At 46.1% G+C, this 21,982-nt stretch overlaps 1 protein-coding gene across 1 annotated transcript in view; it reads left to right on the top strand.

Moving 5' to 3' along the window:
- The first annotated feature begins 6,307 nt into the window (after window positions 1–6,307).
- PARD6G (par-6 family cell polarity regulator gamma) overlaps window positions 6,308–21,982 on the top strand; it is a 66,670-nt gene continuing 50,995 nt past the window's right edge. The window contains exons 1-2 of the mRNA XM_059815619.1: window positions 6,308–6,379; window positions 20,472–20,694. Coding sequence (XP_059671602.1) covers window positions 6,308–6,379; window positions 20,472–20,694 — 295 coding nt within the window. The remainder of the gene's footprint in view (window positions 6,380–20,471; window positions 20,695–21,982) is intronic.

Consider the following 21,982-nt stretch of genomic DNA (forward strand, 5'->3'; position numbering starts at 1 on the left):
GAAGTAGGACCAACAATAAAGGGATAAAGTGAGGCACAGTTTTCTCTCGGGGGAAGAGAACCAGGCAGATGCTCCCACACGCCAGGCCTGTGATCAGCAGTGCTGCCTTTATGTCAATTACATTTTAAAAGTATTTGCATTCATCATTCTAACATCATAAGTGGCTGCTATCTGCACAGCAGCTTTCATCTAGAGGCTTAAAGAGTTTTCTAAAAATTAACTCAGTGCTTCTTGAACAGCCATTGAATGTCTAAAACTACCAACAAGTAAAACCACCTTCTTTGCTAGAACTTCTGTTTTCTCCCTTTTTCTTCTTCCTACTTTTTTTTAGTCTCTGTTCCACTTATTGTCAAGCCATAAAAGCATGCAGTGGACATGGAAACCTTGCTGCGCTATGTGAGGTGTATGAGCTACTGCACGTAAAGTTTGTGTTGATTCCAATGCTCCATGGCAAGAAATCACATTGTAAACAACATTTTTACCTCACATGGAAGTAGAGAGACCTACTTCTGCACGACTGGTGGTGGATGAGATCTATTTTTCTGCTGAAATGAATGACATCTGGGAAACATAATTGCTTTTTCATGTTTTTCTTCTTAGTTAAGAATGGAAATCCAAGAATCAAAGCAACTGAAAGGGAGAAAAAAATAATTAAATTCAGCAAATACATGTGCAGAACAAATATAGTTTGAATATTTCTATATTTTGTGGGCAATGTCTTACCCTAGTGATTCATACAGCCAGAGCATACTTTGGGGCACAATCCTCTCTCCTCCCTCCTCCCACCCCCAAACTCACCTCTCCAAATCAAACTCACCTTTGCCATCCTTGTAAAGCACGGTTGCTTTTAACCCCAATTTAGGTGTAATTTGGAAAGAGGACAACTGGTCTGATAACCCACCCTTACTCCCCATGTGGTGATGCTCAGTTTGGCCGCTGGGATTGTGATATCCCAGCAGCTTTGGTTCCTGAATTATTTGCATGCCAATACATGTCAATATGTAGCCATTTATATAATATCCACCAGGTAAGCCAAAGGGGCAAATTTTCAGCTGACACAAGAGCACGTTGATCTGATCTGCAGAAGCCAGAGTTCCTGCCTGCAGACGGCCTGGGGACCTCTGCCCGCTCCCCCGGCAAGTCGGCAGCACTCACACTGCTCCCTTCCCGGCGTTGTTTCCAAACAGAAGAAAATGGAGCTCTAAAACAGAATGCTCCTGGCATCCTTTCATGGCCAAGTTCTCACGCCCAATGCTTCGTCTGGCCTTTTTGAGCATGCACGCCTGTTTGGAGGGGGAAGGTGAGTGTGGCTTTCCCCGTCTGCTTTTGGGCAGAGCTGCCGTGCACACCACCCTGAGACCTCGTGGGGCACGGCCAGCCACCAAGCGGTGACGGCAAAGCCCAGCAGTGGGGTGGGGAGTAGTATTCTGGAGAAACAGAAAAGGAAAAGGACATTGGTAGTGCAGAGCAGTTCTCTGGAGAAATCCTGGGAGCTGCAATAGCCAACACCCGTCTTCGTGCTCGCTTGTGAGCTCTGCAGTACAGCTCAGCAGGTGCTGTTCCCTCAGCTACAGCTCTGCCCTCTCCTCTTGGAGCATTTTGTAGTAAAGTCATGCAAGAGATTTCCTCCATGCCTCATCATCCTGGTAGAAAAGAAGCATTGGGTTTCCCCACCCCTTGAGAACAAACACACGTCTCTCTTCACTCTTCTTCCTGTTAAATGCACATGCATCTCTTGAAGGCCTGAAGGCGAAAGCTCTCAAAAGCAAAGAAAAAGACGACATTTCACCACCAGGAGGGATGGGACAATGGAAAACCACTGAAGCAGCTGGTCTTCTGTCCTGCAGCATCCATTACTGCTGTGGCTGGTGGCATTATTCTTCCTGTTCCCCTCTAGGTAGGCTCCTGCACTGGGGCAACTGATGTTCCCTGGCATTGTCCTCTGCACTTGATGAAGTAGAAAGCATCCTCGCTGTGGCAGGAACACTGCTCGCTACAGGCAAAGCCATTGTTGTCATCCCCCCTCTTCTCTCCCTCGTGCTATGCTTCATTTTGGTTTACATTTAAAGAGGTCAAAACCAGCCTCTCATTGCAGCAGCTCCCCCAAGCCCTTAAGACTTGCTATTCGTAACTCTTGCAAATTCAGCGTGGGGACATGGGGAGAAAAATAAATCCTTGGATGTGAGTCTGGGGTATTTTTTCACCTCTCAGAACATGTAGACGACTTGTTAATGCTAATGAGGCATGCAGCTAGTCGGAGGGAAGCCCCTCACATTGGTCTGGTAAATAAAAGGCTTTGAAAAGAAGAATATCTGAGTATTTTTTAAATGGCCTGTTAGGATCCCCAGGTTGTGGAATCACTGCTCAGTTTAGGGCAAGAAATGAGCGTATTTGGTGCAGTGCTGTACGCAGGAAGGGGCTATGCGGCTGGGCGAGAGCGAACGTGTCCCATGCTCCAGGTGCATCCGGGGACAAGGCTGCAAGGAAGGCCTGAGAGATGGGCACCCAGGAAGAAATGGTGATTTAAAAGCTCTGCAGGTCAGAAACACGGTAAACTAACTACAGATTACTAAAACAGATGAAGATTTATAGAAATTGTCAAAGGAATGCGGTGCCCTTGGCAAGCGATGAGAAAAAAAAAAAAACCCTGAAAGGTGCCTGAACAAAAGCAGTTAAATTAAAACCATCTTTGCAACTGAGTTTGAGGAGGAAAACAGCTGGCAGGGGCTGCAGTGCCTGGTGCAACCTGGGGCCGGGGCAGCCTGGGAGCACACACAGTGTTTTGGTTCCTGCTGGTATATGGAGCTGAAGTCACTGCTCATTACAGCACAGCGCAGACCTGGGAAGGAGAGGCAAGAGACGGAGTCTTCACAAGCTGTCTTAAGCATGCCTTACCTCTGCTCTGGAGGAAAGGGATTAAACCTGTCAGTAATTTGGAAACAGGAAAAAAAAAGTCTATCTTAGCAAATTTGCAAAAATGGACCGAACTGGATTTCAGTGAAGCTTGATTGAGAAGCATTCATTTTTAATAAATTTGGAAATAATATTAATAATTAATATATTATTAAATAAATACTTATGTAATATTATTGCATTCTTCTACTAGTATACAGCCAGTTTTTCATACTGTGACCCTCTACCCATGCATGAGCCTATTTTAGCCTAATCAATGAGCTATCCAGAAACTGATCATTCCCCGGATCAGAGTGGGTAAAAATTGTTTGTATTAATTTACAAAAGAATGGATATTTAACTCAAATTGGATTTCTTTTAAGTAAAACACTTGTATTTTAAAAGTCTGGTCATCGTTAAGCTTGAAATCATGGCAACATTTATTAAAACCTGAACAAAAATAATTGAAATTACATTATCTTTTTCAGGTACCGACATAATTTTTTAAAGAGGCAAACAGATCAACTGAGAAAAAGCAGCAGAAATTTTGTTGAAGTAGTTTGAAAAGAACCTTTGCTAGGATTGGCCTCTTTGGAAGTATAAAGAGCGTATTTCCTCATATTAGTGTATTCACCTTGTTTACTGTGATAAGTGTTTAATGCAAGGTTGAAAAAGTAGGCAGGAATGGAGCAGCAGAAAAGCAGCTTTTCTTATGGGAGAATAAAAAAAAAAAAGGAGAGGCAATGATCTACCACTTCTAAATTCTTGTAGGATGGAAGAAATAGAAACAACATTAGCTCCACTCCCCAAATACAGTAATTTGTGTCCTCAGTATACCTGTTAGCTTCAAAGACAGGGTAGATGAGAAGAAGAGGATTGTGTATTCATGTGGTGGTGGAAATATGAACAGAATCTTCAATGGCTGCTGCTGACAGGGAAGGGAGAGTGGAAGTCCTCTTAGCCTTGCTGGTAAATCAACCCCTGTCTTATGCTTTGAAAAATTTTTCTTTATTCTTTACGAATGCAGCATGGCTTACCAGCTTTTACCTCACTCAAAAATATGTATTTTTTTGTTCATTTTCATTGAATTCCCATTCTGCTAACACACAGCTTGGTAGGCATTATTAGTTTGAAGAGTCTTTATTAATATAAAAGAGATGGTAATGAAGCATATGCACTCCCTGAAGGAAGCATAAAATAAAGACAAATCAGTTTAATCTGTACTTCTCAAATGAACATCACAAATACAAGAAGTACCAAATTTAAAGTTAAGACTAAAATTAAATTGCTTATTGATTGCCAACTGTTGAGAGCTTACTTTTTCTTAGAAAAAAACGAACAAATAAAAAATTTGAAACAAAAAGTAATACAGATCTTTCCTTCTCTGTGGTTGTGATTCTGAATTCAACCACATCACCACATGCCTGAAATGTGTACGAGCACTCCCGGGGCTCTTTCCTGACCCAGGAGGTAATGCAAACAGCAGGGACCCTTTCCAAGGGTCAGCTGGAGGACAGGTGGGCTGGAATAACATCCCACCTGAAGTCCCTGCTAACGCTCCCAGAGATGCGAGTAATGCCAGCATTTCCCCCGTTGGAGGTTACATGACTAGACCAGTCCTTTAGCTACTGATTAACTTCACTCCAGTGAACTGGCCTTGTTGCTCCAGATGTTGAACCACTAAACCATATGGATACAGCTGTTGGATTTCAAGGTCCATCTTGAAATGGAAACATCCCAAAAGGGATGTTCAGCCCCTGCGTATCACTCCGGGGATGCTGTACCTCCACAGCTCGGCCTTGGCCATCACTGCAGGAAAGCTAAGCCGCTGCATTGCTCATGCTAAGGTATAAAGAGGGAAAGATCAAGTTCATACAAACATTTCCTTTCTCACCTCTCTAGACTTTATTTTTCCAGTTTAGCTTACAGCAAGCCTTCCAAATACAGTGCAAGCCCAGAACATGTGGCAAATGTTCATTTCAGATCTGTTTTCCAATAAGCTGGAGCTGGTTTGTAGCTGGGGCATATGCTTTGATCCTCCCACTTGGAGTCGCATGAAAAGTCAACTCAGGTCTTTTTTTGCCCCTAAATTCATGGGTATTCCCTGTCACTGCCATTGATACCTGCCCAGCGGGTCTGGAGAAGGGGAGATGGGTGATCTGTCACGTCTGCTAGGACTTTATGCTCCTTCCTTAGATGTGCAGACGATCCTAGGAGATGTCGAGCAGTAGAAAACTGGTTGCACAGGTCTGTGCCTTGTCCTCAGCTTCTTTACATCATGACTGATGTTTTGGGCAGGACCGTGTAGGAAAAAATACCACTGTCAAAGACTCTCAGTGACTAAAAGAAACTGACTGAAGGGAAAAGGTCTGTTAGAATTATAAAGGTCCTTGGCAAAAGATGGGAAGAAAAAAGTTCCTTCGAGATGCTCAAACTAACAACCTGCCTAATTAATAAGGACTGCTAGCAGAGGGCGGCAGTCCACTCATTTATTTCAAGAAGGGAGTGGTGGGAACTCTCCTCCCAAACCTGACAATCTGTGGTCTCAAATTAGCGACCCGCAGCACTTTCCAGACCCCAACGCTCTTTACGAACAGTCAGTGCTGTCTGGAAAGTTCCTGTGGCTCTCCGCGGCACACAACGGGCACCTGCGAGCACCCCTGCGCCCGCGGGCACCCGGCGCTACTTTGGGTGTACTTCCTGCATCATAAATGATTTCGGCAGCAGGACCATACCCACCGTCTGCGAAACCGGGCAGGTGCCCACGCCTGCCAAGCGCCGGGGCCTACCGCGGCCCCAGAATAACGCGGTTTTATTCTGCGCCGGCACCACTGGCAGCCTTTCGGGGCAACGGTTTAAAGCGGCGCCCCTCCAGCCCCGGCTACCGCCCGTCCTCGGGGGGGCGCGCACGGCAGGCCGGCCCCGCACCGGCCCGACTGCCCGCACTCGGTTTAAGCGCACCGGGAGCAATTCCCGCAGCAACTTCTGCGGCACGGCCGCCCCCGGCCCCGCCCGCCTCCCCGGCTCCCCGGCAGCCGCGCACCGCTCGCAGGCGTAGGGCCGAGCCGCGCCGGAGCCCCGCGGCCGCCGGGCGGGGCGGGACCAAGCGGTGAGGGTAGGCGTGGCCGTGGGCGTGGCCTGCCGGCCCAGGCGCCCGCCCGCCGCCAGCCGCGGGCGCGCGGCTGTTGGGAGCCGAAGCGCGAGCCCAGCAGGAGCGGCCGCTCTCATTGGCGCGCCGGGACAAAGTGGCCGGAGCGGAGCGGAGCGGTAGCGGGGCGCCGCGTGCCGCCTGCCGCGCGCGGGGCGATCGGCTCGCGGGGCGATCGGCTCGCGGGGGCGTCCCGGGGCGCGCGGCCCGCGGCGGGCGGGAGGCGGCGGCGGCGCGGGGTGGTGGGAAGGCAGCGGGGCCGGGAAGATGAACCGGAGTTTCAACAAATCTCAGACTCTGCGGTATCTGGAGTGCAGCGCGGTGGAAGTGAAGAGTAAGGTGAGGAGAGCGCGGCGCGGCCTCGCCCGGCGGCGGAGGGGTGCGCCCCTGCCCGGCCTGCTCCGCCGAAAACGAGTGGAGCCCCCCCGGCATCCCTCACACCCCCCGGCCGCCTCCCCGCCCGATGCTGCCGGAGCCGTGCCCCCGCCGCAGCCCGGAGAGCGGTGACGGGCTGGCGCAGCCCGCGGAGAGGCGGGATCCCCGCTGCGGGCGCAGCTCCCGGCCTCGCCCCCGGCGAGCCGCCCCTGCCCGGCGTGAGGCGGTGGCGGCGCGACCCTTCTCCGCCCGTCCCCGGGGCGGTGGCGGGGCCGGAGCGGGCGGGCGCCAGGGGCCCCGCGCCCGCCGCTCCCGCTCGATCTTTTGTTTCGCCGCGGGGACTTCGGCGCTAACTTTGTGGGGCAGCTCGGAAAGCGCCGGTCGCCTCGCCTGGCGCAGGGCTGGGGCTCGGGCCCGGGGCGCCGGTGGGCGGGTGGGAGGCCGGAGGCAGTGCCGCCCCCCGGGTGCTCCTGCCCCCCCCCCCCCCGCAGCCGCTGGAGCACGCCGCCCGGCTGCTTCGGCCGTCTCCGGGGTGGTGGGTCGGGTCCCCCGTCGCGGTTTGGCACGCGGAGCGGAGGACTGGGAGAGAGAAGGGCCGGGTAGCCCCCGCCGGTGCTGGCAGCGCCGAAATCCTGCCGTAGATCCGAGCCGGAGGAGCCGGAGCGAGGCCTGCGGGAAGCTTCACCCTCCCGTGGCTGTTTTACCAGGTGTTACCTGGGGGTGCCGGCTCCGCGATAAGCCAGCCAGCTTCTGCACGCTCGTATTTTTGGGAGGGAGTCGTGATCTGCAGGGCTGTCATGTGCAGAAACAGCTGGCTGCCAGAGCTTGGCTTCTTAAAACGATGGTATCGGTTGGCTGTGTCTATGGTTGGTCTTACTGAGCTCTCTTCAAGAGGCTCTGGTCGCTCTTGGTTGAAGCAGCACATGAAAATCTTGCCTGCCACCTCTTGTGTGCAAAAATCAGCAGCATCTAAGCAAAACTGAGAAATCTCCCTGGAAGCCCATGTTTTATATACATATAACAGAAAAGGCGTAGGCAATGCGTAAGTTGGAAAGAGTACGGAGTAATGTTAGCATGTCCTGGAATTGTGCACAGCCCTGATCACCTGCTGAGGTGGTATTGGAGGCGACGTCTTTGGGACTTTGTGCTTGGTGGTCCCCATTTTTGTCCCTTGCTGGGGTTAGTATTTGCATTCAGATCAAACAGCCTTAAGCAACACATAGACCTGAGGATGGTCGGATGGCTTCAGTGGGAAAACTACTTTATGTCTAAGGGACACTCCAATCTTTTCTAAACGTGGCACCTTAAATGTAGGTTGAGGCCCTTATTTCCTAACCTCCTGTTGCCACTTGAAGGGGCTCAGCTGGCCTGGAAAGTTCCATCCTGCTTCCATTGCTGGAAAGTTTTGGTTCAGTTTGTGCTGTTTCTAAGGTGTAACCCACCCACGACATTCACTGTGGCCCCCAAATGCTCCAGATCCTGTTTTCTAGTTACTGAGTTATATGCAGATGAGAATTTATTTTTTTTTTTTAAGTTCATCCGCTCTCTTCTACTTTAATACTGCCAGAGCTTGAGTTTGTTCTGTTAACAATTAAAAAGCAACCTTATAATGAACACCTCATAGCCTCCTTTACAGCTGCAGGAATCCTGTAAGTGAATTCTACACAGTTGTATAGATACAGAGTGATTTAGGGAGGCTGTAAGTGTACGAGTGACTGCAGACTTCTGCAGAAAAGGAAAATAAACTTGTGTGGGTGGGAGGGGTTTACTGGAGGTCTTCTGTAGCTCAGGGTTGTCACTGCTGATGGCCCAGAAGTTACGTTAGAGAACTGTGCTGCATTGGAAGAAAACTTAATCAAAATATCCTGCTGAGGGCCTACATAGTGATGATCCATTAACATGCAGCATGGGTCAGTGGAGGCTGTGCTGTTGAATTTCCTGGTGCCGGTGGGGTTATACTGTTAGTGTGAATTGTGCACAATAATATCGAGACTGTTTATGTAGCAGGCTGTTGCAGGTTGTTGGCAAACAGTGGTCGGTACTGACATTGCAAGATGGTTTTCTTTTGTCTGTAAAGCTTCTAGGTTCCCTTTCACGGAGTTACTCTTCAATGGTTAGAAGTAGATCCAGTGAAAAGCTCTGGCCAACAGTACCTGGCAAGGTACTATATAAAGACCTTATACCTCTTGTTAAAACATGGTAATCTTGTAGGGTTGGTTATGATGCTGTCTGTCTTGTCCCTGTGGATCACTGGGTTGTCCTGCTGCGATCATCTAGAAATATGGATTGTTTTGGTTGGTTTTTTTTTTGATTGGGTGGACTGTCTTAAGGCTGGGGAAACAAAAAGATTCAATAATGCTGCTTCTGGTAGCCGTATGTAGTCAGCCTTTTAAACATTTAGTTGCCTGTGTTTTGTAAGTACGAGGCCTTGTCCGGACTTGCCTGAGAACTTGAAAGTTGAGTCTGAGAACTCATGATTTTGCAGCTATCGCCTGAGAGCGCAGGCTGCCAGGTGAGCGGAGGTGGGTGCAGCTCAGCCTCTGCGCCGGGGCATGCTGCTGGCTGGGGATCAAGGGATTCTCGGGTGGCTTTTCAAAGGCTGGGGAAGTGGCGGGCCGTGGGCAGGTGGAATCCCTTTTAGCGGAGGAGCTGGGTGTGAGAGAGCGTTGCTTTTACACAACAGGGTGAAACAGCTTTTCTCCTCTGAAGATTGAGTTGGACGTGAAGGAGCTCTGGAAAAATTAGCTGTGGGGAGTCAGATGGGCGATAGTCTGCAAACGCTGGGTTGTTGATAGCCCTGCCTCTCTTATGATAACCAGGTGGTTCCTTCCTTAAGGATAAACCACCATGCAGCTGGTGTGTTGCATTAGTCACAATTCAGAAATGGCTCCTGTGAAAACTGACCAAGGTTTTAATGGATTTCCTGAGTTTCTTTCCTTTTCTTCAAAATAAAATGCTTGAAAGTTAGTTTGTGCCCTTGATTATTGGAAGGGGAGAGTTTGTCAGATCCTTAGTGCTGTACTGGATAGGACACTTCCCTGGCAATCACCAACTATCCTCAAATTTTAAGATTCCTGATGTGTGTCAGAGGATTATTTAAAAAAAATAAAATAAAAGGAGGGGGGAGGGAAGAAGGGAGGGAGCATCTTAGTGGCTGAACTCGCTGAAGTTTTTCAACATTCTTCTTGGGCTGAAGGGCCAAAAAGCTGCACACAGTATTCCTCTTTCACTGTCCAGTAGACGTGTGAGTTTTGTGGATGATCAGATTTCAGCTGGTCTAAACCAGCCTGTACCTTCCCTGGACCTAGCCTGACCCATCAGCCCCGCTGGGAACGTGGCCCAGAAGCATGCTTCAGCTCCCGATGCTCGTGGATATTTTAATGCCTTGTGACTACCCGGTGGGAACATTCGCAATGATATGTTCTCTGGCTACACATCTTTGCAGAAGGATGAGCTTGGTGGTGCTGTGTAATACCTCTTGGCGTACGTCAGGTTGTTTTTTCTCTGGTGAATGTAAGGTGCTGCAGAAGCCTCTCAGATCACTGTGTTGTGGCAAATACTGAAGGGGAAAACAGAGCATCAGCCATCTGTGCACATCTCGTTTTCAGACATGGCAGTGATGCAAATTGCTGTAGGCTTCTGCTTTAAGAAGTCCTCTTCCATCAGGCTCTGTGCTTCCTCCCTTCCTCTGCCTCCTCCCCTGAGAGCTGGCCTTATAATCAAATCACTTAAAAGCTTATTGCTAGATAGGAAAGCGGAAGGATAAAGAGAAACCTGCGTAGAAATTGGCACATGTCGTAGGAAAATATTAATTGAATTGTAATTACACCTTATCCCTCTTCTCCTGTCTTTCACGACAGAATAAATTAGAAACTCAGTTCTTATCGAGGTGTTGTCTGTGTAGGTCAGGATTAATGTTTCAGCCTTTTTAGACAGGATCTGAAAACGCATTATCTTGCTGGCTTAAAACAACTGTGTATTCTCATGTGTGTAGTACTTACTGGCTCCTTTGCCCCATCGGGTGACAAGTGAAGTATCTGTCCCCTCTGAAGAAATTGCCTCTAATCTCTGAAAAAGGTTTCCAGGTGACCCTTTCTCTCCCTCTTCTACCAAGAGCTCCAGTGCATGCGATGTGTGGGGCTTTTTTTGTTTGTTTTGTTAAGAATCCTGCCTGTGGCCACGAGATCCCAAACCTATTTTTCATTTTCTTCCCTTAGCTTTACAGAGAGGTTGCAGGCCCCTCTCCCCATGAGTGTAAGCCTTACAGAAGAACAAATATTTTTAAAATAGGAATTCCTACATTAGTGGTGAGACTTCTCTTTAATTATAGCTACATGTAGCCAATCTTCTGTCATCCTGCTCTGAGTGAAAAGAGATTTTTATTTTTTTCTTGAATTGTATATACAGCTTTTCAAATAGGAAGGTAGCTATCAGCCCAAGTGTATATTTCTTTTCCAGTCACTTGGATATTCTGGAATAGTCAGGGTATAAGATTGCTTCAGGCCTTTAAATGCCCTTTGAATTGTTTGTGAAAGTGGGGGGTGGGGTTTCCCACTTTGAAACTTAAGTTTTATGTTTCTGGCTTAAAACCAGCAGAGAACTATTTTTCTGCTACTACTATATGATTTCCTGGAAGCTGTATATATGAGTAAGAATTCTTTGTCATAGCTTCAAAAGCGGCTAAATGCGCTTATGGTTCCCTGAAAAATAGTCCTTTGGAAAAAGAACCCTTGTTGTTGCTGAACCTCTCAGATGATGGAACTTTTGATAATGGCTGAAAATTATAAAAGCACACCTACCTGACTCAAGCACTGACTGTGACACTATTAATAAGGCAGAAATGTCATGTTTTCTTGCATTACAAACTGATTTACAAATTAACAATAATGTGACTAACATCCTACTACTATAAACAAACCCATTAAGATAAATATATCCAGTTAACTATAACCATATTTTTTTTGCTCTCTTCTCCCATCCTGTTTTGACTTTGTTCCAGTAAATGTTGGTGTTCAGATGCATGCTGCAAATGGATTTTTAATACATTTTCAATCATATTCTGATGTGTCCAGAGGATAGAAGTGATACTGTTATGGTCCTCAAAGAGAAGCATGTTTGGGATCAGCTATGCTCTTGTGCTTTTATGAACTCACTAGCAGATAAAATGATATGTTTTGGTCTTGGGCAAGCATAGAAGTCGGTGCTTCAGCAAGCCTGCCCAACTGCTAGATTGATGTAATACCCAGCTTGTGGGTGGTTTGTCCTGCTCACGTGTCATCTCCTGTTTTTAGGAGGAGTGTACCTGTGCTTGTTACGTACACACAGCTGTTTTAAACCCTTCACGTTCTTCCCCCCCCCCCCCAAAAGTTGCTGATACTGCTCAGACATCTTAGCAGTATGACATGTCTACATGACTGTTTAGCTATTACAGTATATGTACACACATTGTGTATTTGAAAGGTATAAAGTATGACACCAAGCAGTGTTATAACTCTAGCAATAGTAGTAAGAGCAAACTTGTTTTTACCAGTCCCCTGTAAAGAGATTTTAAAGGTCTGTTTCTTCTCTGTCTGGCGTTAACTAAGTGAGAGAGGTCTACAAATTGTGTTTTCCAGCCTTTTGTACTTTGATTTCACTGTAACCCTGAAGCCTTACAGGCCTTCTGAAATTTTAAGAAATGTTTTCCATGTGTAGCACACTTCAAAATTGATCAAAAAGCATCACTCTCTTTAAACCTACAGGATGTTAAAGCAGACTTTAAGTCTGCTTTAAGTTTTTAAGCAGTACTTTAGATTCTTCCAAGTTAAGGTCATACTTGTCATACCTAGAATAAAACTAAAATAAGTGCAATGAAAAGCCCTGTAACCAGCTGATTTAACTTCTGGTTTTGAGCTTCAAAACATATTTGATTATATGCAAACCAAATGTGGCATGGACTCAGAAACCCACAATGCTTCCCCCACTCAAATGAAAACAGTATGCCACAGCAATAGGAACTTGAGATTGTCTGGATTGTTGCAAAATGTGTCAAGAGAAAGACTGTAAATGTTAATCTCTTAAGAAATCTTGCCTCAGTTCCTTTCCCTCCCAGTTTGCTGAGCTTCTGACAGCAGATACTGTATTTACTGTGATGTGCTAAATAGCATCTACTAAACTTCTGGTTGCTGTTATTACTAATCTTTGTTTTTCATAGTAGGATGACTTTTTGAAGTGATCATACCTAGTAAACTTAAGTCTGTCTTTAAATGGTTAGGTAACTTGCGAGAAAGTGACTGCAGCTTAACAAGTTACCATGCCGCAGCTGAGCCACAGCAGTTGGTCCTGTGCATGCTTGCTGCCCTTGACAGGTGAGAGGCCAAACTTTTCAGCCGAAAAGGTGTTGCACAGTCATTTTGCGATAGTTCTGTTCAGGTGACAGCTGCAATAAGCACCAGCACAGTGTAACTATATTCTCTGACCCATACTTTGGCATTATGTGAGCAGTAGTGCCCGTAGGAGATACAAGGAAGGCTGGGACATGTGCTTTGAGCTACCTGGCTTCACAGAGCATAGGATAGAGGAGGATATGCTCTGGTACTAGGGTTATAGTCTCAGGTCCTGTGTAACAAAAAAAAAAAAAAGGTCAAAGTCTAGTTACTGAAAGATGGTAGTTCCTCTGACAATATTCCCGAAGTTAGTAATCTGTTATAGACTTGGGTGCTAGCTGTGCTAACCGGATGGTTATCAATATCCCTGCGATGCATTGACCAGAAGGCTAGGGTGGCTACCTTGTGTTTCAGCACCTCCCATACTCCCCTATTCTTGCTCCTGCCTCCAGGTTCTCACCTTTGTTTTTGTAATCGTTTTTAACCTAGTACCTTGGCAACTTCTGATCTGCTTAAAACTTCGTCCAGCCAGTCTGTCTTACGTGAATAGTCTTCCGAATTTTAGTCTCGCCACACTGAAACAGTCCTAAAGGACACTGAACAATGGACCTTTAATTTGCCGAGGTGCTCTTTAAAGTTGAAAAGTTGTTTACAGCCAAGTCAGAAAGGAATGTCTCCTGCGTGAGGTTAAAATACCTGTGGAGGCTCCGTCTGGCAGGCTGCAGGAATAGCCTCCTCCAAGGAGTTCTTCAGGGGTGCAATTAATAGTGCTTTCCTCAGTAGTCCCTTATCATTCCCTTTATAAGAGACTTTGTGCACACTTAATCTGAGCTTTTAGTAACCAAGAAATGCTCTTCCAAGGATTGATTGCTTGCCCCTAATTACCTTTACAATGCAGGCCAGAAGTTAAAGATGAAATGTGCCTTTAGAGACATTCCCTCCCTCTAAGGGAAGGCAAAATCTCCCAGTACAGAGGTAGTCCTGTTGTCATTGGAAATTCCTGAAGTTAATTGAGGCAGAAAGGTCTGGGGCAGGGTGTGGTGCACCAGCCCCAGGGCCACCCGCCCTGGGGCCATCCATCCCTCCTGCTTCTGCCCTGCACAGCTGTTCCCAGTCCCCTGTCAGGTCTGGCTAGGGGTTTGTGGGGGGGTGTGTGCGCATCAAATTACTTCTCTGCAGCTGTTGTTGGCCCTGAGTTCATGGGGAAACCTCTGGCGGAAACTAAAAGGGTCTTAAATAAGTTTGGAACCAGCCTTAATGGTTACAGGTGTCTTGTAACCACGCAGGTATCTCTCTTAGTAAATGTTTGGAAAATGGTTTGCTTTTGCTAGAGACTTGTACTAGTGCAGGGCTGCCTTTCTGCAGGAAGCTAGGCTCATGGGCTTGTCTGCTGTTGGTAGTGTTGACCAGACCAACTGATTCAGTGGTCCTTTGTCCCTCTGGGTGGCAAGGTGCCAAATGTTCCTTTCCCCCTTGTACTGATGGTGACATGCTATGGATGTATGCGTCTTGTGCTGTGTTTGTGCTGAAGCTGTGTGGTGTGATGGTGTGTGTTCTTGAAAATACAGATGAGCTTGGCCTACATCCTTTGCAAACAGACTTTGGTTTCTTCCCAGAGATGTAGGGGACTAGAAGAAAAAAGGAAGAGATTTGGTTTTGGAAAGGTAGACCAACAACTTAAGGCAAAGATTTATTTTAAAGGTTTTGCTGCCAACAACTGCTTCTTGAAGGAGAACAGAACTGTGGGTTTAAACATCAAGAGTTGAGGTAGTGAGGAAGGCTGGCACTGTGTGCTGCTGGGAGGCAGTACTGACGGAGAGAGATGGTAGGGAGAAAGCAGCTACACAGGTGACCTGATAGGAGAGGAGCTACTGGAGCAGGGGTGGCAAAGAAGGGAATGATGAGTTCAGAAGAGCAGACTGGGAAAATAGCTTTTGTGGATAGCTATTTTCACAAATTACCACCAACTAAGAAATAGTTGTGTGGTAATGAGGCAAAATAGTGTTTAGAAAATCTAGGGAAAAGTACAGAGCAGCAGTCAAGGCAAAGTCTGGCTGTGCAGATGAGTAGCTGAATGGTGTCCATGGATTTAAGATACTGGCCAGGAAAGATCTGGGTAATTAACATACAGGTATATGCAACTGCATGGATGAAGGGTGATACTACAGTTACAGGTGCTGAGGAAGGCAGTGTAATGGTCTTGTGCCCAGTAATCATGAAAGAAGGTAGGTGAAGCAGGGAAGAGAACTTAACTTTAAGTTGCCCTTGAGCTGGCAGCTGAGCATCTGTGAAGACATCAGTAAGAGCTTGCATGGGAGGTGCATCTCATGAACAGAAGTTGATCTGAGAGTGATGGGGACAGAGAAAGAAGCTGAATTTGTCTTCTGAGTAGATACAGAAGAGAGAAAAATATTGTCATGGACTCAGCCTCACAGACTGGAGGGTTTGCAAAGGCTGTTCTTCAAATGAAAAGCAGAGACATGAAGCATTGTGTCCAAGAAGCATGAAAAAGAAGGGGAACCACTGGGTTTCTTTGGGGGGAGAAGCTATTCTAAGTATTGAAGATACTGAGCATGGCTGTATTTTTATGGGGGAGTGAAAGGGGACAGTGCAAGGGAGAAGGGTAGGAGTATGGCACGATGCCAATCAGGAAAAAACTTTGAGGGAGAAGGTAATGAAATTGTGTCTGTGATGGGGTTCCTATGAAGGGCACATAAAAGAGAGGCTGTCTTGCTCTTGTGACTGTCTCTTGGAAGAAACAGCAGGAGGTGAACAGGTAACTGAGTAGAACACAAAATCCCACGCTTCCCAACAGCTTGATCATTGGGATCGAGCAGAGCTGCTTTGGGGCAGGCAGTTGAAGGGGAGAAGAGAGAACTTGTTGCAGAGAACATCTGCTTGATTGGTGGCATCTTGCCACTAGCAACAACCACTCTGAGACTGGGAGCAGAGCAAGAGAGCACTGGGTGAGCTTCAGAAGATGAAGTCAGCCAGCACAAACCCATTTACATTCAGTCTTCCCTTCTCCTCTGTCTTGGTCTCTGCTCCTTCTCACTGATAAAGCAGCCCTGGTCAGGTCTTCCTCATTTTGAAAATCTAGCAGGTAAGCAGAAATTACAGTCCATGCAAGGATGAAAGTCTTTGTTTTTCTTTCTGTTCCTGATATTTACTTCATGGGAGAAGTAGGTAGCTAACGTAATTCATGTTTATTGCTAAATGTTGTTCTTTGATGTTTTGTTATTACAATAGCCTGAACTCAAAGCCAGCAATAAACTAGAGGGATGTCACCTCATAAACGTAGGCTTCATTTTTGACCCTGTAAACTTTTTGAAACTTAAAATTTAAAGAAAAAAAAAGTTGGTCTCTCTTGCCTGCAAAGAACTTTTCCATTTAATTTCACAAAATAGCAGCCCTCCAAGTAAACAAACCTCGAAATCCTGCACTCTTCCCTGACCGCTGGTCCCCCCTAGCCAGAAAAAAACCCAAAACAGTTGATTGCTCTTGGTCAGCCTGTGTACGTTTTGGTCAGCTAGCTGTGACTTTTCTCCTTCTTTAACACAACTTTTATCAGAACACTTTTTTTTTTCTTTTTTTGCTAATTTTTCTTGGCATCTGTTTTTGCTCAGGTTCCTGCTTGATGTATAGCATTTTGTTGGGTCCTTTTTCTCATCTAGCTACAGACAGCAAGTATAGTGATTGGCTGATACTTCGGAGGATCTTGGAACAGAGCTTATTCTTTGTGAAACTTATTCTTAGGTTCAACAAGGCCAAGTGCCAGGTCCAGCACTTGGGTCACAACCACCCCATGCAATACTACAGGCTTGGGGACGAGTGGCTGGAAAGCTGCCCCGCAGAGAAGGACCTGGGGGTGCTGGTTGACAGCCGGCTGAATATGAGCCAGCAGTGTGCCCAGGTGGCCAAGAAGGCCAATGGCATTCTGGCTTGTATCAGAAACAGTGTGGCCAGCAGGAGCAGGGAGGTGATCGTGCCCCTGCACTGGGCACTGGTGAGGCCACACCTCGAATCCTGTGTTCAGTTTTGGGCCCCTCACTACAAGAAAGACATTGAGGTGATGGAGTGTGTCCAGAGAAGGGCGATGAAGCTGGTGAGGGGTCTGGAGCACAAGTCTTATGAGGAGCAGCTGAGGGAGCTGGGGTTGTTCAGTCTGGAGAAGAGGAGGCTGAGGGGAGACCTTATCGCTCTCTACAATTACCTGAAAGGGGGTTGCAGAGAGGTGGGTGTTGGTCTCTTCTGCCACGTAACTAGCGACAGGACAAGAGGAAATGGCCTCAAGTTGCGCCAGGGAAGGTTTAGACTGGATATTAGGAAAAATTTCTTTACTGAGAGAGTGGTGAAACACTGGAATAAGCTGCCCAGGGAAGTGGTGGAGTCACCATCACTGGAGGTGTTCAAGGAACATGTGGATGAGGCATTGTGGGGCATGGTGGTGTTGGTTGATGGTTGGACTTGATGATCTTACAGGTCTTTTTCAACCTTAGTGATTCTGTGAAAGTGTATGGTTCTTTCTAGGTTTTTTCAGTCATTATTAGCTCTGTCAGACTAAATTCTTTTCCCTTGGACCCTCCTGTCCTCTGACTTCTGCAATAGTAGATGCAGTATCTGCGTTAGATAAATAGGTCAGAATAATTTACTTCATTATGGAAAACTAATCTGCTTGTTAAAACTGTTAGTTTATCAAACAGGGTAATACAGTATTGTTCTGGCAGAGACTCTGCTGGCAGACACCAGTCCTTGTGTCTCTTTCTGTGGAGGGATATACCAAAGATGAACTTTGTTTGTAGCTTAGTAAAGCAGATAGTCATCTTGGCTATCTGTGCAAAGCCCTCAGAATTTGTAGTTTCTGGAAGATATGTGGTGGATGTTATCTTGAAGTCCTGGCTGAATACAATGCAGAGCACCCAGTCTCCAAGCTGTGCGGTACTGCAAAACCTATTATTACTGCGATACTCTTTATCAGCCTCATTAGGGATGATGAATGAACGGTCACTGCTGAAACATTTTTTTCCCCTCTTCTGAAAAGACCAGTTGACAATGGTTGCTGCCTGTGTATATGCATGGGGTGGATTCATCAGCTAAACTACTACTACAATAATACTAACCTTTAAACAACAAAACATCATCTGCATTATCCTCTTAGATTTCTTTTGAAGAGACTCTTCACTCCTACTCCTCTCTGCAGAATAACCTTCTAGCTCCCTCGCCTTAAATAGCAGTGTCATGCAAAAAGCACAAGTGAAATCACTTGCATTTGTTTATCGCTGTCCCATTCCTAGGTGAAGGAAGCTGTCTCTTGGGCTTTCCCGAGGCTGAACGTGTGAACGAGTCCATTTGACTATACAGCGTTCGCATCAGACCTCAGCGCCCCAAGTCTGCAGTTGCATCCCTGTGGGTGGACTGTTACCCATGTGCCACACTCCACTGATACAGTCACGTCTAGCGTGCCCGTGGGGTTAGGCTGGCCCTTTCGCCAGCTGTCCTCCTCTCATGTGGCAGCTTAAGCTGAACTTTGGGTCATACCAATGTGTAAATAACCGTCCTTGCTTCTTTCCTCTCCTTTGCCGTGTCACTTTCCCACTGAGTGCGATGCCCTGGCATGGGATCTTGCCTGTGCCTCAGTGTGTGTGTCGGGCAGAGCAGGGCTGATGGGCTCCCCTGGCAAGACCATGTGGGGCTGGTGTCCGGGTGGTTGTGTAGGATGGGTGTTGTACTGGCTGGGGTGAGACTGCACAGCATCTGCTTCCTTGCAAGTACCGTGCATGGTAATGGTCCTGAATAAGTTGTCTGTCCAGTAAACAAGTGGTTACTGGGATTGGCATCCGAATACCCTGGCCTGGTGCTTTTTCAGCTAAAGGAATCCTTTGTTCCTGGTGTGCGGAGCAGGAGGTGCAGCCCTAAACAAAGCCTACAAAGATCTTGTTCGTGCCCCTTTAGTTTACCATGTAGATGTTCAACTTGTCACTTAAAGATGGTTGCTTCATGTTTGAATCTAGGAAAAAGAAAACTTTAAGATACTTTTCAAATAAAAAGACTTAAGCTTTTTTTCAATTTGAAATGTGTCAACAGAAGTAAGTTGCCACTTGGATTTTTCTGGAGAGGAGCAGGGTGTGGAAGACAAAGGAGGACTGTTTTCCCTCCATTGGAACCAGCTGTGGTTTGTTCGGCTTTTGTGCATTTGGATGGGCACTCTGAATTGAAATCCAAACTGGAACTAGCAGTTAATATTACAAACAAGCAGCATAATTTGACTAAACAAGCCTTCAGATGATCACAACTAGGCTTTGATGCTGAAGAGTGCGATTTTCATAACTGCGGAAGTAATTTGAGAACATGCTTGCACCCAAAGCCAGTAGGGTTGGGTTTTTTTTTTTTGCTTGAAGATGATTATGGTGATGATTCATACTTTTGTTAGTCTCAGCAAAAAAGCAGCCTGCATGTATAAGTTGATTTAACATCTGAGAACCTCTAAGCAAGTCATTCTCCATTTTGAGGAAGAATTTATCTACAGAAAATTACCTTTTTTTTTTTCTCCTTTGTTTGCTCGTTAGTTTTTTTGTCTTTGGTTTCTTGCCCTGGTATTGACTGACTTTACAAATGAGAACTTCCATGAGATCCTAGTAACAGTCTTTCTTGTTCTTGGATTTCTGGATGTGGTTCCATCCTTTCAGGAGTCAGTTAGCATGATGTAGAGGTTCAGTTGGTGAGCAGGAGTTTACCAGTACTATACAATCTGAGTTATGAAATTAAATCTACCAGAAAGATGATTTAAGCTACTTAGTTTAACTAGATGCCTGCTTTTTCACTCTCTTCAATTCCTTGACTAGAGAATCTGATTTGTTTTCATCCCGTTCTTAATAGCATATTTTGTTTCTAATATCAGAAATAAGGTCCATTGAAATCTTTTCCTCAATCACTTTCTGACTTACTTTAAATAACTTCGTGGATTTATAACATTTTCAATTGTCTTGTGCCAAATCACACCCTCCTTTTTTTTTTTTTAACAGCCACTTTCTGGTCTGTAAAGCTTCAAAAATCAAAACCAGGGGAGTGACAGAAAAATTAAACCCATGAAAACTAACTTAGAATAAGAACTTTCCTCCTCCTGTATGGATACCAGGAAATTCAGGGGGCATGTAGAGTTGAGTGTATTTCCTAATAACAAGCTGTGCACTTGCATACCACACTTCTTTAAAGGTCTTGTGGTTGGGATCCCAGTGGTATTGATGGGAAGCGTGCAAAGAATTTTTACAAGGTTGTTTGAATAGCTGAGTAACTTCTTTTGAAAGCAGTAGAGTGAACACTTCTGCTTTGGAGAAGAATGGTTCTGTGGATGCCCAAGATGATGGTAAAGAATGGTGGAGCTTCAAAGTTAAATCCTACAAATGCAATTATCCTCTAGAGGATTTAATGAAAACTTAATATTTAAAAAATACACTTTCTTTTAAGGTGGCACACTTGAGCGTGTCTGTTGTTGAGCAGGGTGGTGTCTTGGTAGCCGTGGTTATATTCCAGTGTGAGGACCTAAAAGGTCATTTGTAGACTTGAAAGCACCAATATTCTATGACTGTATTCATCATAGCAAGAGAGAGGTGATGTGTACCATGTTCAAATGCCAAGCTAGAGCATTGGGCTGTGGTGATGTTTGACAGCACACGCTCTGTTTTCTCTTGCAGTTCGGGGCAGAGTTCAGAAGGTTCTCCCTGGATCGCTACAAGCCAGGAAAGTTTGAAGACTTCTACAAACTAATTCTTCACATTCATCACATAGCCAACCTGGAAGTGATGATTGGATATGCTGATGTGCATGGAGACCTTCTCCCTATTAATAATGATGACAACTTCTTCAAGGCTGTTTCAAGTGCTCATCCACTGCTCAGGGTTTTTATACAAAGACAAGGTAAGATGAAATTTCATTTCGGTGCCTGAAAGTGTGCCTGGGCAAAGTGAAGAGTGGATTTGTGGCCCCATTTAAAGGCTGAAGTGATGTAAGAGGAACCTAGGAGCCCTCTCACTCCTCCTCTCAGGCACTTCATTACAACTTGCAGGAATGGCCTGACTTCAGGGCAGGTAGAGGGACTGCACTGCTGTTTGAAGGATAACATGCTGAGGATCACCATGAGCTGCCTCGTTTCTGAGGAGAGCATACCTTGTGCTGCTAGTACTGTGTTATCACTTAAGCATGCCAACTGCAACCGCTCCACTTGTTTGAGGGAGTTGTGAGGAGAGGGGGGGACCCTAGTGTTGTACTACTACTTCACATTTAGAAATCTTACCTATCCATCTTGATAGTCAGTGTTATACCCAAATGATTCATGCCTCTATAGTGTGTGAATGCTCACAGATATGTAGTTATTAAAAAAAAAAAAAAAAAAAGTTCTGTCACACATGAGGCCTTGTTTGACTATGTTGATCTGGCAGACAGACAAATGATGATTCTCCCCTCTGTCCTTACACTAAAAATCTTCCCATTTTGAATCACCAAGCAAACCATGGGCAGAATTGCCCAAATTAAGATGACGTCAGGTTTAAGTGGCTGTGTGTTTTTCTTGTCAAGCTTTTATTGCAGTTATCTGAAACCTTCTCCTTAAAGACCACGTCTGGCAGTTCCTTCAGTTGAGGATTGGTTTTATAACAAGGTGTCTTCCCCACAGAGCTCCTTAAATCCCAGGGGAAGCTAGCACTGGGTTAACACTACTTCCACAGTTTTTAATCTTGTAATTAAAATCTTGTCAGTAGCAGAGTCAGAAATGAGACTTGATGTGAGACTTTGAGCAGTCATGTAGCTTTTTTGGCCTGGACTCTCTGCTGTGTGGGTGTTTGTATGGATAAAGATTTAGCAGGAGGCTTCAGCCTGCTCGTTGGTATGAGCTGGTATAGTGTGTCATTTGATTCGGTGTCGTCAGATACATCCAGGGCTGTGTGGCCCTCCCCATTCAGAGCATGTTGTCTGCCACCTTCTTTTAGATGGGAATAAGTGCTCAAGGAGGCACTGGAGAAGAGGGTCTCGAGCAGTTTGTTTTGTTTGTGTGTCTGTCAGATGAGTCAAAATGTCTGTGGGAGAGGACTTGGGTTGCTAGCTCTCCCTTCTTGTGCAGAAAATGCAAAGGTGGATGACAAGTCCTATTAAGTCTCCTTCCTGCAATGCCTGTTAGGGCTTGTGAATGTTCATGATGGGTCAGGTCATG

The sequence above is a fragment of the Gavia stellata genome, chromosome 3, assembly GCF_030936135.1.
Source record: "Gavia stellata isolate bGavSte3 chromosome 3, bGavSte3.hap2, whole genome shotgun sequence".
Classification (NCBI taxonomy): Eukaryota; Metazoa; Chordata; class Aves; order Gaviiformes; family Gaviidae; genus Gavia; species Gavia stellata.